The 14574-nt window shown below is 35.0% G+C and overlaps 1 protein-coding gene across 1 annotated transcript in view; it reads left to right on the top strand.

Annotated features, from left to right (window-relative positions):
- LOC106466076 (D-tyrosyl-tRNA(Tyr) deacylase 1-like) overlaps positions 1-14282 on the top strand; it is a 22951-nt gene extending 8669 nt beyond the window's left edge. The window contains exons 3-4 of the mRNA XM_022394027.1: positions 4606-4708; positions 14191-14282. Of these exons, the coding sequence (XP_022249735.1) occupies positions 4606-4708; positions 14191-14244 (157 nt within the window). The 3' untranslated portion in view covers positions 14245-14282. The remainder of the gene's footprint in view (positions 1-4605; positions 4709-14190) is intronic.
- Positions 14283-14574: the final 292 nt, after the last annotated feature.

Genomic DNA, 14574 nt, shown 5'->3' with positions numbered 1-14574 from the left:
CACAACTGATTAATTATTCTAACATCATAACATCATGTAAATAGTTATTATGATTTTTATTACAAAAAAGAGAAATTACTGCCTGCATTTCTCAATTAGAAGTGTCTAATTTATACTTGGTTCTTTTTCAAAATTTTTATTTGTTATATATAAAATTAGTTAATTTCTGTATAATTGTCAACCCATATTTGTGACCGTCAGATGAAAGTGGTATAAAAACATCAAAGTACAATGATTGGTAACCAGATCTTTCATACCATCCCACTTGTGGCATTATTCATTCAATGTCATGAAGTTCAAAAAAGATTCCTTCCACCATACTTACGAATAGTAGGGTCTTCTCCTGCCTATGGCAGTTCTACATGCATGCTACAAGCCTTGAGCTCCCACGTACTCTATGTTCAATGTGGTTCCACCATGTAAATCGTCGTGTGACAACCCTCGACCAATAGGACTGCAACACGCCCTCCTGACCCATGTGGCTTCCTCTATTCGATTCCACTGAACTATCACTTTTCATTTGGCAATGCTCTTGTGAAGACATTTTTGATTGTGCTCTTCAGTCATGTTTTTTGTCTTTAAATTTATTGCTTTTTTTGTTTTTGCCATTCATTCTAAAGTGAAATTGTTCTTCTTAATTTTAAAACAGTTTTCAAACTTAAAGATAACTTATTTTTTTCCCAGTTTCATTTCTTTATTCTAACAGTGTTGTCTTTGATCATTCATTTTTAACAGTGACTTCTGAAATTCAAGTTACCATGTTGGAGGTAATACCTTCTACCAGCATATTTACACAGGCTGCAAGTGTGGATAACTCCACTATGGAATTATCAGCTCCCATCTGCCATGAAACTGATCATTATATGAGACAACCTGCTTCTCTTGATGTTACTCATATTTCTCCTGGATGTGCCAAACCTATTTGGGCCGATAAGGAATATGTCAGCCTGTTTCCTCCACCTGATTTTGCCATGTCTTCCTGTGCTCCCACTGTGGAATCAGCCAGGTCTAATATGGCTTTTTTAGACATGATTTCTCAGGTGTGTTCTGTTTTATCCATTTCCCCGATTTCTTACAATCCCCTTCCTTCTTTGTTACATGATACCCCCTCCTCTCAGTATTTTGTGTTGCCCCCCTTCCCTGGATATTAGGGTTCATGCAGAGCTTTTGTCTCTCATTTGGTTGAGGGTACTAGCATGCCTCACCCTCCACGGCTTTCAGATCAGTTTGCTTTATTATACCATCAGGCTGAATTTCTATTTCTTGATTCACAACAGTTGGAATTGCTTTTGTCTGTGTGGGGGCAGACCCTAATCATCCTGTTCATTTATTCCACACTCAGTTTTCCCATCTTCATCTTACCCTATCAACTCTCCTACAGTACTTGTCTACTATCCACCTCCTTTCCAAGGCACCCCACTGTGATCCTGAGGGTTTTTTGAGGGATAGACTCTTCCTGATTACTTCCATGTTGGCATGTTTGTCTTCTTCAACTCGTTCTTTACACACATGGTTTCTCTGTTGTTGGTATCTTCTGGGGATGGATACTGTATTGTCCCAAGTTCATTTACCACCTACTTATCTCTGAGACTTGCATATGGCTCCCTTTCACCCGGAGGTCTCTTTTCAGAAATATTCCTGAGACTTTGGAATCCCGTGTAGTATCAATTAGACAGCAATTGACCCTTTCATCTTTGGTTAATCATTTGTCTTGTTTTGAGCCTAGACAAGCCCCTATTACTGTTTCCCATCCAACTCCTTCCCAGCTACTACCTCCAGGGGTTTCTCCTATCACCATATTATTCGATGCTGATGGACACGTCACCAACAGAACCGAAGACTACCTGGTGAGTTCTGGTCCAGTGAGGGCTCGATTGACCGATTTTGTTCCTGAGTTTTAGCCCTAGCTCAGTGGGTTATTCAGGTATTATCCAAGGGACTTGTCATCTACTTCCTTTCCCCTCCTCTGTTGTCTTTGGTAGCCATATCCTTTTCATTACCTCGGGATCCTACCGCCAGTTACCATTTGTCAGAAGTTGTACAAAATCTTCTCTCCCAGAAAGCCATCGAACTTGTAACTCATTCTTCTCCAGGTTTTTATTCCAGGCTGTTTGTGGTACCCAAGAAAACCAGGGACTGGCAGCCTGTGATCTATTTGTCCCATTTCAATCACTTTTTGGTTCTGCCCCAATTTAACATGGAGTCTTTTCTCACCCTCAGTTGGGCTTTTTCTCCAGGTTTATGGATGACCAAAGTAGACATTGCAAATGCTTATCTGTATATTCCAATATCTCGTCTGTTGAGGTGCTATCTTTAGTTTTTCATCACTAAGTAGTTTATCACTTTTGCACCCTGACCTTCGGGCTTGCTTTAGTCCCGTTTGTCTTTTGTCGAGTGGTCAAAGTTTTTGCCTGACATATACAAGCTCAGGAGTTGTGCTTACACCATTACATGGATGACTGGCTTCTGTTAGCTCATTCCAGACAGGAGTCTACCCATCACACTCATCTGCTGCTCCTGGAGGCAGCTCATGTGGGTTGGTTGATCAAGTTGGAGATGTTATTCCTTATACCTACCCAATATCTTGTCCACTTTGGTGTTTTTATCAACACTCATCTCAGTCAGGCCCAACATTCTCCTCTTCGATGACATTCAATGGATCTTTCAGTTCTCCATGCCCTTACAGCTCCCTCTATTACTGCTTGCAAGGTTCTATCACTTTTTTGATGTGGTCTTCTATGGAAGCCCTTATTCCTTTCAGTCAGGCACATATGAGATCTCTTTTAGTGGGCCTTGCACAACCAGTAGAACCTTGCAAGGGATCCATTAGAGACTCCTCTTTCCTTTCCTCCTACTCTTGTTGATGATCTGCATTGGTGGATGGATGGGGCTCCCACATCAGCGTGTATTCTGCTAACTCCCTTGCATTTGGGGTTCAGGTGTGGGTTGATCAGTAGGAAACTTCAGGTCAAGCGATTTTACCATACCAACATCTTGGAGCTTCTGGCTATACATCATGCTCTGGATAATTTTTTTCATCTTGCCAGTAATCGTCTGGTTATGATCCATTCCGACAATTTTACGGTGGTGGCTTATATCACTCACAAATGCAGCACCCTTTCTTGTTCCCTTTGTGGTTGAACCTTGGATTTCCTTTTTTGGGCCCACACGCTTGGTATTTGTCTTGCGGGCCATGTTCCAGGTGTATTCAATCTAGTTGCAGTCTAGTCTCGACAAAGTTTATCTGATAGAGTGGAATCTTGATCCTTTCATTTTCTAGAGGCCATTCCTTTGGTGGGGTAATCCTCACCTGGATGTGTTTGCCATGCCCCTCAATACCAAATTACCTCTGTTTGGTTTTCGCTTCCTTATCCACTTGCACTAGCTGATGATGCATTCAGCCATGACTAGAGTAACAAATACCTTTATGTGTCTCCTCCCATCCATCTTCTTCCCATGGTGATTTTGATCATCCACACCACTCCACGTCATGTCCTTTTAATTGGTCCTTGCTGGCCGGCACAAGTGTGGTTTCAGTTGCTGCTCCAGCTCCGATCTGCCCCACCATTACCTCTTTGTCTTACTCCATCCCTTCTACATCAACCTTGGTCATCAGCATTTCTTCCAGCCCTTTATCGCTTTCCAGTTCCAAGCTGCTGGGGTGGTGGACCATGGAGGCATCCTCCTGAATGTGATAGTTATATACGATACAAACAATGATGAAACCATTCAGTTGAGAGTTGGAGAGTGTTGTTCTGCTGGTGGAGAAGATGAGATGTCCTCCAATCTTATGCTCCATCTCTGTATGGGTTTATTCGAAGGAATGTTGTAGATTTCGAGTGAGCCATCAGAACTGAAGTTCACCCTTTCGACTGAGATCCCTCATCCTACCCCCACGTGGATGTTGCTTCCCAGTGGCTGGGGTTTGGATTCAGAGCTGAACCAATCAACATAAGTCCTCACACATGTATTACAGATATCTCTGTTCCCTCACTCAATTATACTATTGTTCAGTCTTGTTCTATCTTGAGTTATGCTTCAACCTATTTCTTCATTCTTCAGTTTTTTTCTAAAAGATCTACCTTGACTAGTTCTTCAGTTGCTAATATTTCTTAATCTTAGAGTTCTTGTCACCAGGAAGTTTGTAGGTCCTGTTTTGCCAGTTTTGACCCATAGTTTTATACTTCCACTGTTCAAACTTCTCATCAGTAGTAGTTTCATGAGTTTCCTCTCTTGGTACCTCCCACTGAAGTTTTCCAGAAACCTCCTCCCTTGGTCGTTTCAAGTACGGTGTTGATTGGGCCTTTTTACCAGGGTGGGAAATTTTTGTTATGAATATTTGGTTACTTCAAGTCTTCTTTTTTCTTTTGGCCTTTCTTTTTTGTAACTATATATTTATGCCTCTTCATTCTCTATTTCATTTTCCATTGAAAGCTTTGAGCTTTATGTAAAAGGTTTTTATTTAGGCTCTCCAAGAGCAATTGTACTAATCTCTCATGTCCATGTAATTGATAGTATGATAAGAAACTGGAATATTCCTTGTTTACTGATAAAGTTGCTACCAAAAAATAATCACAAAATGTTCAACTTGTTTTTTATAAATAGGGTAAGAAAGGTTTTAAACCTGCGACTATTTGATGATGCAAATGGAAAGAGGTGGAACCACAGCATTAAGGATAAAGGGTTTGAAATCCTATGTGTAAGTCAGGTAAGTAGAGGTTTTAAATCATGTGTGTAAGTCAGATAATTAGAGGTTTTAAATCCTATGTGAGCATCAGGTAATTAGCAGTTTTTAATCCTATGTGAAAGTCAGTTAATTAGTTTTTAAATCCTATGTGAAAGTCAGGTAAGTAGAGGTTTTGAATCATATGTGAAAGTCAGAAAGGTAAAAGCTTGAAACTTTGAGTAGTCAGGTGTGTAACTCAGAAAAGTAAAAATTTAAAATGAGATTTGTGCTTAAAACATCAATCAGGTTAAGAAATAAGATCTAGCAAAACGACAGTGAAAGACATAAACTGGGCACAAAGATCATGTAGCTTGCACTTTGCCTCTGACGTAGACAAGTGCTTTATTATGAAAAAGTTTCTTACGGATACAAAATCAATATAATCTAATAGACATTAAATAATAAAATATATATTGTTGTATTTCTTACTCTTTACATCCATAATACAGTTTGGATATTTTTATTCAAAACAAGCAGCAATTAATCCAGTTAACACCCTTCCTAAACCAAAATAGCTGTTTTTTTTCAATATTAGAATTATTGTCTACTGTGAAATGTGGTTATCCTTCATAATAAACAAAAGTGTAAGACTTCAAGAAACACTAACATAGACCAGAAAGTTATCATGTCTTAAGCTAGATTCCTCTGTACTAAATTTCATGTACTGTTATTAGTATGAAGGAAAGAGAAGAAAGCTGTCTAATTGGTCACTAAATCCACTGTTGTGGAAACTGAGCCCATTCTTGGATAAGGGAGTATTGGAATTTCTACAGAGATTTGAATTAAACTGGATGGGTTGTTTTCATCCTCCATAGGATGTTCCAAACATGCTTCAGGTCAACTCTTGAAGACTAGTCCATCCTTCTCGTTTCTTCCCATTGAAGATAAGAAGTAATGATTCTAGCTTGATCTGGTCATTGTTGTCAACAAAATGAAGTTTGACCTGACTGCACCTGCATGAGGTCTCACTATCATAAAGTGAGGGTACTGGTTTGGATGGCATGGAGATACACCATTTCCTGTATGCTGCATTTAGCCCTCAATACAACAGTTCATGTTCCATATCTACTGTGTTCTGTAACATGTTGTGACATGAAATGATCATCATGTTACCTCAGAATACTTGAGACAGAATCTGGAGTTGCCAGCAGTATGAACTGTTATTCAATTATTGATGTTCCACATAACATAATCTCTAGCCCATCTTAAATATTCCTGAATGTATCAGTTTGTCAGAAGTGTGTAGATTAAAGCTCTTATGGACACTACACCAGCCTCATGAAGCAGACTGCAAACTACCTGTATGAAAATTCTAACCCCCTGTTACATTTTGAAAGTAATTTCTCAATTTGCAACACTTTAAGAGGTTCAACTATTTTCATATGGTGATCTTTCTGAGGGGTTGTGATTCTTCTGCACCCCCATCTGTGGCCTCCCCCATATTATCTAACGACTTTATCACTGGTTTGGTATATTGACTCTAGGCTTTGGAACACATGCAATAATTGAGCGACATATCATGGAATTTCCCCATTTTGAGGAATCTTTTTGCTTCTCCATTTCCTTCTACCTTAACTGATTCTAATTTGCCTTTGAACCATTATGCTTACTTTTAAGAAAGTGTTGGATTAGGGACCAAATGCTTTCGCATATATTGAAATTCATGAGTATTCCAGTCTACTTCCAGAATTTAAAAATTTGCATGAGCTCATCAGAACATTTGATTTGTATGCTGATAGGTGAAAAGAATAACCGAGTGTCAGAGTCAGTCACAAAAAGGTATTTGTAAGTGAACCAGAAATGATTTTAATTTGACTTTTTTGTTGTCTGTTTCATAAGGTTTTGGTCACAGTTTCAGTAACTTTCTAAGAGGTTTTTATTCTACAAACTAACTAACTGATGTAATTATAACAAAGACAAATTATAATCTGAAAATAGTAAAGATGTATACTTATACTACTTGTGTTTGTATTGTTTGCTGGTAAATTAAGTCTTGTGTAATACTGTTATGAAAGGAATATGCGATGTTCCAAAATGAGTACAACCTATATGTTAATTACTTGAGAGAAATGATGTAAAACAATTGTTATTTTCCTTATTTTGGATTGCAGAAATTTTAGTTTGCTGGTCCTATAGCTAGTTTAATATTCATGTGAAAATGTACACTATATCTGTATTACCAGAGGTATTATAACAGCCCATTGTAAGAGAATGTGTGTGTGTTATGTTTCACTACAGGAGTCGTGATTCCAGTTGGAGTTCACTAGTAATAGATACCACCAAGAGTTATATATTTGATGGAATATTCTGCCACTGCTTTTGAGAGCAAGAAATATCACTCCACTAAGTGTAAAAAGATTTTAGAGTCAATCCTTTCTGTTCTCAATCAGCATTTCAAAATGTTTGAGATCAGTTTAATTTGATTCAGGGTTGGGTTCTTGGCTAGCAAAAACAGTATATTGGATGTGCTGTTAGGTATGACATAATGCATTGTTGTAAAAACATTGTATTAGATATGCTGTTAGATATGACATAATGCATTGTTGCAAACATTTTATTGGATGTGCTGTTAGGTATGACATAATGCATTGTTGTAAAAACATTGTATTAGATATGCTGTTAAATATGACATAATGCATTGTTGCAAAACATTTTATTGGATGTGCTGTTAGGTATGACATAATGCATTGTTGCAAACATTTTATTGGATGTGCTGTTAGGTATGACATAATGCATTGTTGCAAACATTTTATTGGTAACAGCACATCCAATAAAATGTTTTTACAACAATGCATTATGTCATACCTAACAGCACATGGTATGACATAATGCATTGTTGCAAACATATTTTATTGGATGTGCTGTTAGGTATGGCACAATGCATTGTTGCAAAAACAGTGTATTGGATGTGCTGTTAGGTATGGCATAATGTATTGTTGCAAAAACAGTGTATTGGATGTGCTGTTAGGTATCAGTAAATATTTACTGTGCAGAGTTCTTTACTTGCTCGATAGCACAAGTAAGCTGTTCATTGACTCTCATTGTGTTTCGCAGAATGAAACTGAAAAAACAATAGAAAACAATCATGTTAAATGAAGAACTCCACTACTCATTACTTGCTTTGGATAGAAGTGTTTTGATTCAATGCAAACCATTTAGATATGCCTGCATCATCTTAACCATGAAGTGAGTTGGGACAGTATCTTGGTTTGTACCTGTTTTAAGCAGTTTGGATTTCGTATACTCATAATATAGTCATAAATGCTCTTAAAAATTATGATATTCAGAGGATTGCTTCACTACTTCCTTGTATGGATTTTCACAGGAAAAAATAAAACTTTTTTCAGTGCAACAATGCATCATGCCATACCTAACAGCACATCCAAGATATTTTTGAAACAATGGGTTATGCCATACCTAACAGCATATCTAACAAAATGTTTTTTTCAAAAATGCATTATGCCAAGTTTCTGAATTAAACTGTTTGCTTTTATATCACCCAAGTTATTAAAAAACAGAGAAAATAGGAATAAGCCACAAAGTAACAGGTACATTACGCGTTCAATATAAACACCATTGTTGGCCTAACAGCAATATCATGATAGTTTTGTTGCTAAGCGACGATGTACACTGTTTGCGTATTACCAAAAGGAGAGTGACACGAAGGTAGAAACTGAATTAAAATTACAAAATTAGTTTTAGGTGACTAAATAAACTTTTTTTGTGGAAAACCTGATGGGAATTTTGCCCCTTCATGTTACTTCAGGGGACAGTAGAAGTAACCATGGCAAGTTTGGTGGTGCTTAATAAATTAGTGTGAGAGAAATTAGTGGACAAGCAAACATACAATTTTACTTTTATATAGAGAGAAAAATTATGAAATAAGACCAAACACATGACAATAATTCATTCATCACCCAACAGTTCATGACTGCATGAAATTAACTGTTGTTCCTTCTTCTGGCAATATAAACAGGTTTTCATGAGATTCAACATTATTAGTGAAACAACCTTTAATTTCAGAATGTGTCCTGGCATACCTAGTGGTTGCAAGAGAATTTAGGAATTCATTTGGGTAATTCACAGCATTATCTATAACTGGAACACTGACAATTGGTCTCCAGGTAAATTCCTGTCTGGAAACTTTTTCCAATAATTGGATCTTTTACACAACCGTTGATAATTTTGACAAATATTAGGGAACACTTTAGCTCTTCTGCATCCTTAAGTAAGTTACCACACTTGTCTGGAATAGTGGTTTGGATGATTGAATGGAAACTTTCCAGCACTAACTTAAGAAGAGATTGTGTAATTTTTGTTTTGAAAATCAAAGGTTTAGATAACAAATTAATATGTTATTAAAATTGAATTTTTTTAAATAAATGTTCTTAAAATTAATTTCATTGTATTTTTAAGTTCCTGTTTCTAGTAATTTGGACCCCTATGCAGGGAGCAGTAAATTCAAGTTACTATGATATAAAGTTCACACAAATTAACAAGTGATTAGTTTTGACTGGTAAGGCTAATATTACACATTAGAATGGTAAACATTTCTTCAGTACATTACCCAAAGTTCATTTTAGCATAAGTAGATTGACCAAAATTCTTTGATCACTCATACCATCAATGCTTTATTCATTTATTTTTGAATATTCATGAGCACTGTTTTTTTACAGTATCTAGACCCCCAAATGGCTGGCTGTAGCAGCTGTTGGCCTCTATTAACTGTATGTAGTGGTGTACCATAGAGTTTAAATACAAATTCAGTGATAACATGCCTGTTACTGTTTGAGGGTCTGCTGTCTCTATGCTTTGATAATGAATATTTATTTATACATGTAGTTCTGCTTCTACACTGTACTTAACTTTACAGTTTGCATATTCTGTGTAGTTGAACATCATTACTGTATAACTTAAATTATTTTATAATCTTCCTGTTACCACGAAATTAAATTTCTGAACATCTGCCCTACCAAATTTAAACTTGTCCTAAACAGAAAGTATGTATATGATACTTTTTTCTTTTTGTAATCATAATCACTGATTCAAAGTTTTAGAATACCTCGTAGCATACCACTATTAAATTCATTTGCGAAGTTCAAACGAACAATTTCATACCATTTCTAGATACTTTCTCTTATCTTTACATTCAGGGCAAAAAAAAATACTTTAATTGTACTCCTCTGACACTTTCAGAACTTTACATATAAAAGTAACCTTGCTCTCTGCTAACTAGACAGAGCCTATACTGTATGCTCACACTACTTGAAACTTCATTCTGACATTTCTGTCACTTTCATCAAAATATAACCACTTCATTATGCTTATAAATCATTGTGTGTCAATGTACTATGCCACAGAACATTCTGAAACAGTGGCTTCCCACAACATTTATGGAGAAAAATCACTGCCACCTTTCTTACCAAGAACTTCACAAACTTACCCATTTTACTAACAATAACCAAACTTACTATATGTATACATATCTACCATACCTTGGCAAACAAAGAGTAATCCTAAAAAAATCAACTTAAACACGTGGTAAATCATTACTACCCTCAACAAGTTGACTTTAGGGTAGTTTTTAAACTTGCTGTATGCATTTCAAGTTTGTTTCTTAATTTCCCAGTGCTCGTGGTTTGTATATCTTTACATGTGTGGAGACTGTAAAGTCTGATAGAAAGTCCAAATGCCATCTAACAGTAAGAGCCTGTCAACATAGGAGTATTTCCATAAAAACACAAAAAACCCTTAAGTAGTCCTGCTTCTCTTTGAAACAATGTAGAGAAAAATAGGTTACCAGTCTAGTTTTTCCAATTTTTCCATTCTCAGCAAAGCCAATAGTGATCTGGAACTCCTGGTAAAAGAAACAATTTCAATAAAACAATATTACCTTACACTCGACAATATACAATCTTTCTTTATTCTATAAATATTTATCTTAATCTTGCATATTGCAAATTCAGTATAGTTGAACATCATTATTGTATTACTTAAATTGTTTTATAAACTTCCTGTGTCTTAATTTATCCAGTGTCATCTGTAAGTATTGCTAGTTCTATAGAATAATATGTAAATTTTCTTTCCTTACCATCTTTGTGAAAGGCAAATTCTTATGGCTGTACTGGATCCATTTTGGCTATCAATTGTTGCACCATTAACTCAATCTTTGGCCATTTAGCTCGAGCACCCTAATCATATACATTTCTTTTTGTTTCTTTTTATATTATTATTATTGTAGAATTGTCTCTGTAATTTGAAACTGTGGTTTCTTCACTTCCTGTAAAAGAAAGATGTAACACTGGTCTGTTCACTGTTTTTAGGAGCAGTAGTTTCTTTACCCATGACCAGTTATGGCCAGTTGATTAGGGCACTTGACTCTCAATCTGAGGATCACAGGTTTGAATCCTTATTCCACTAAACATGCTCACCCCTTTCAGCCATGGGGGCATTATAATGTGACGGTCAATCCCACTATTCGTTGGTAAAAGAGTAGCCCAAGAGTTGGTAGTGGGTGGTGATGACTTGCTGCCTTCCCTCTAGTCTTTCACTGCTAAATTAGGGATTGCTAGCACAGATAGCCCTCATGTAGCTTTGCGCAAAATTAAAAAAACAACAACAAAAAAACAATTCTTTACCCATTTTAATGGTGGTTTTTTATTTGCTTCCAATGTGTCACATTGCAAAAATTAGACACGAGCATTTTTCTAGGTTTCTCATTCTACCTCTGTTTACTTTCGTTTTCTTATACTCAGCCAATAGAATGATAGTATCTTATCGGCCATATTTATCTTAAGTTCACCATTTGATATTCATATTCTGCCTATCTGGTAACACAAATCTATGACAAAATGGTGTTGTATACTTCAGCTTTTAGGAACAAGTTTCAATTGATGATGCTCATAGTTTTAATTCAGAATTCTTCAATTTTTGACAGGCGTTTATTATAAGTTTACAAAAAGGTTAGTTATGATCATTTTGCACCTTTCTGTTTTGTATATGTAACAGTTTCTTTTCTTATTTGGACAGGAAGAACTTCATCTTTAATTATTATGAAATAGTAACTTGAGTATGCATAGATTATTTTTGGAAATTTTAGTTTTTTGCATAACAGACCTTGGTAAATAAGAAAACAAATATTTTTCTTCAGAAAAGACATTTCAGTGATGTAGGACTTTTCCTGCAACTATATATAATTAACTAGAATTTGAGACCTCATCAAGCTATGGCCAAATGCACTGCTGCTTTCCAAAAATAACCACTGAATACACACGTGTAGGTGGTGGTTGTGTGTCCGATTCCTATAGTTTAATATTGTATTCTGAGATGAGTAGTATATTGTACTGTTTTTAGCTTATGAATGTAATTTAAACATAACATTTACATGTGACTTTAAAAACATTCCTGTAGTGGTTTTATTAGTAAGTCGAAACACCAAATATTTTTTGCCCTGGTATGTGTATGTGCATATGGATTTTCATGTATTCAAAATATTAATTTTATCCAAATATTTGGGCTTTGAGCCTTTAATTTAGTAAATATGATTATTCACTAATTTCTTTTTAAACACAGTCAATGTTTAGGTAAAAATAAAAACAAACAGAAAAGTTCAGATACAAAATTTCATGTTGAAAGATATTAGGAACAATTTAATCATATGCTACAGCAGGGATTCTTAACTTGAGGTCCCCAGACCCTTGGGAGTCTGCAAAAGTAATACCATTTCAGTAAACAAATATGTTTTTTAATTGTTATAAATGTCTTTTATTTGATGGTGAAAAATGTGAAAACAAGTTAATTATTAGTTAAAAAATCAGTTTGTTAGGTAGACGGAATCTTTCAAAAACATGGGATCCATGGGGAAAATATGAATAATAAAAGAGGTCCTCGATGGTGAAAAGGTTGAGAACCACTGTGCTAAATAATCAAACGATCTTTAATACTTTCTTACCTGATGGTGAAAAGGTTGGGAACCACTGTGCTAAATAATCAAACGATCTTTAATACTTTCTTACCTGATGGTGAAAAGGTTGAGAACCACTGTGCTAAATAATCAAACGATCTTTAATACTTTCTTACCTGATGGTGAAAAGGTTGAGAACCACTGTGCTAAATAATCAAACGAATCGCATAAAGTTTCTGTCTCACCCACCTTTCACCTTTTCAGGAACATAAGCTTCTTTCAGCTTTTGTAAAAATTCTTGATAAAAGGTTTGAGATTGTTCTGGTCCCATAGATTGATGAAAATCTAGTTTGTTGCCTTTAAGTATACCATACAATGTAAACTGCAAAATAGAGAAATAAAAGAGTTGTGAATGATAATGTTGAAAGTGAACTTCAAAACTAGGAAATAATCAACTAATATTATGTAAAGGTAAGAAAGTATTAAAGACTGCTGCCATTGTGTGTTACATTGATACCAAAGATTTCATTAGTATGAGTGTAACTTTGATATTCTGCTTTATTTGGAATTATCAAGTATTATTATTTGATATTATTTCTTTTAAGTTATTCAAATACAGAGAATGAGTGAAAGACAATGCAGTTTTGGTAATATGTTCAGTCTTATTAAAATAGTTTATACTGGTATCGTATGACCGTGTTTTATGATAAGGATTTCATTAAGAAAGTGTAACGTTTAAAAAATGATCCAAAATGCGTAATGAAATTTTTTCAAAGGTACAGAAACTTTTTACAAGAGAGTCATTTCATTTTACTGAGAAATCTTGCCAGTAATTACTCATTTGTATACTCGTTTTAGTTTATTTTCTTTGTGCCTAAGGGTTAAAAACTGCCAGCTTATGTCAGTTATTTCAGTGTCAAAACTTATACTGTGCCATGGGAAGAAAATCCCCAGATATAAAGGGATAAACTGGTCTCCTCACACTATCTTCCTTCCCCATATCACAAATGCTTCGAAACCTATTTGAGACAAATCATTAAAGGTTTGTAACTTTTAATTTTTCCTCTTGGTGATACCCCTGATTTTCATGGATACTAGTTGTATACTAGGAAATATTGGCCTAAAACATAAAGAAAGAAAAACTTACCTAACATTTTTGATAGTAAGACTGAAATGTACATGTTAGAAAAATATAATTGAATGAAGTAAAGAAACAAGTTGAGATTCATGTATATGCACAGTATTTAGATTGAAAAGTAATGTAATTTGATTTAGCCGTCAATTATTTCAGTCAAAATAAACTTGTAAACCCCTATTGTTTTGTTTGTACAATGACTTGTTTTTTATGGAAATTTCATTGGAACACATTTATAAAAAGTTATTTACTGTAAAGTTTATTTTCTTTTTGATCTCAACACTAGAGGAGACAGAAATTAGGCTATTACAATTATATTATATATACCAATAAAATTAAAGAAACAAAATCTTTTAACTTCTTTTTTTTGAATTTGTAGCACACAAGTTCTGATAAACAATAGTTTCTTTCATGTTTTTCATGTAGATGGAGTATTTGGTGCTTACATGCAAGTCGATATACAAAATGATGGACCTGTGACAGTGCAATTAGACTCCTGCCCACAACAGCCGACAAAGGTGTGGTAATAATAAATTATTCATAATTCATGCCCATGTTTCTAGGGTAAAAAAACAAATGGATTAAACTTCAAAAAACCAAGTTCTATATGCTAATGGTTTGTTTATTTCACTCATAAACAAATGCTCAATGAAGAAGAATATAACCAAAATCTTAAGTTCTTAATTGCTGTAAGGTGACAAAAATTTGACTTAAACAGAATTTTTCTGGAGAAATATTCACCTTTACTTCATTAAGAGTTTTAAAGAAATATATTCCACGAACAAGAGCATGTGAAAGTAATTATATTTA

Source organism: Limulus polyphemus, unplaced genomic scaffold, assembly GCF_000517525.1.
Source record: "Limulus polyphemus unplaced genomic scaffold, Limulus_polyphemus-2.1.2 Scaffold2142, whole genome shotgun sequence".
Lineage (NCBI taxonomy): Eukaryota > Metazoa > Arthropoda > Merostomata > Xiphosura > Limulidae > Limulus > Limulus polyphemus.
This window is presented reverse-complemented; position numbering and strand designations above follow the sequence as displayed.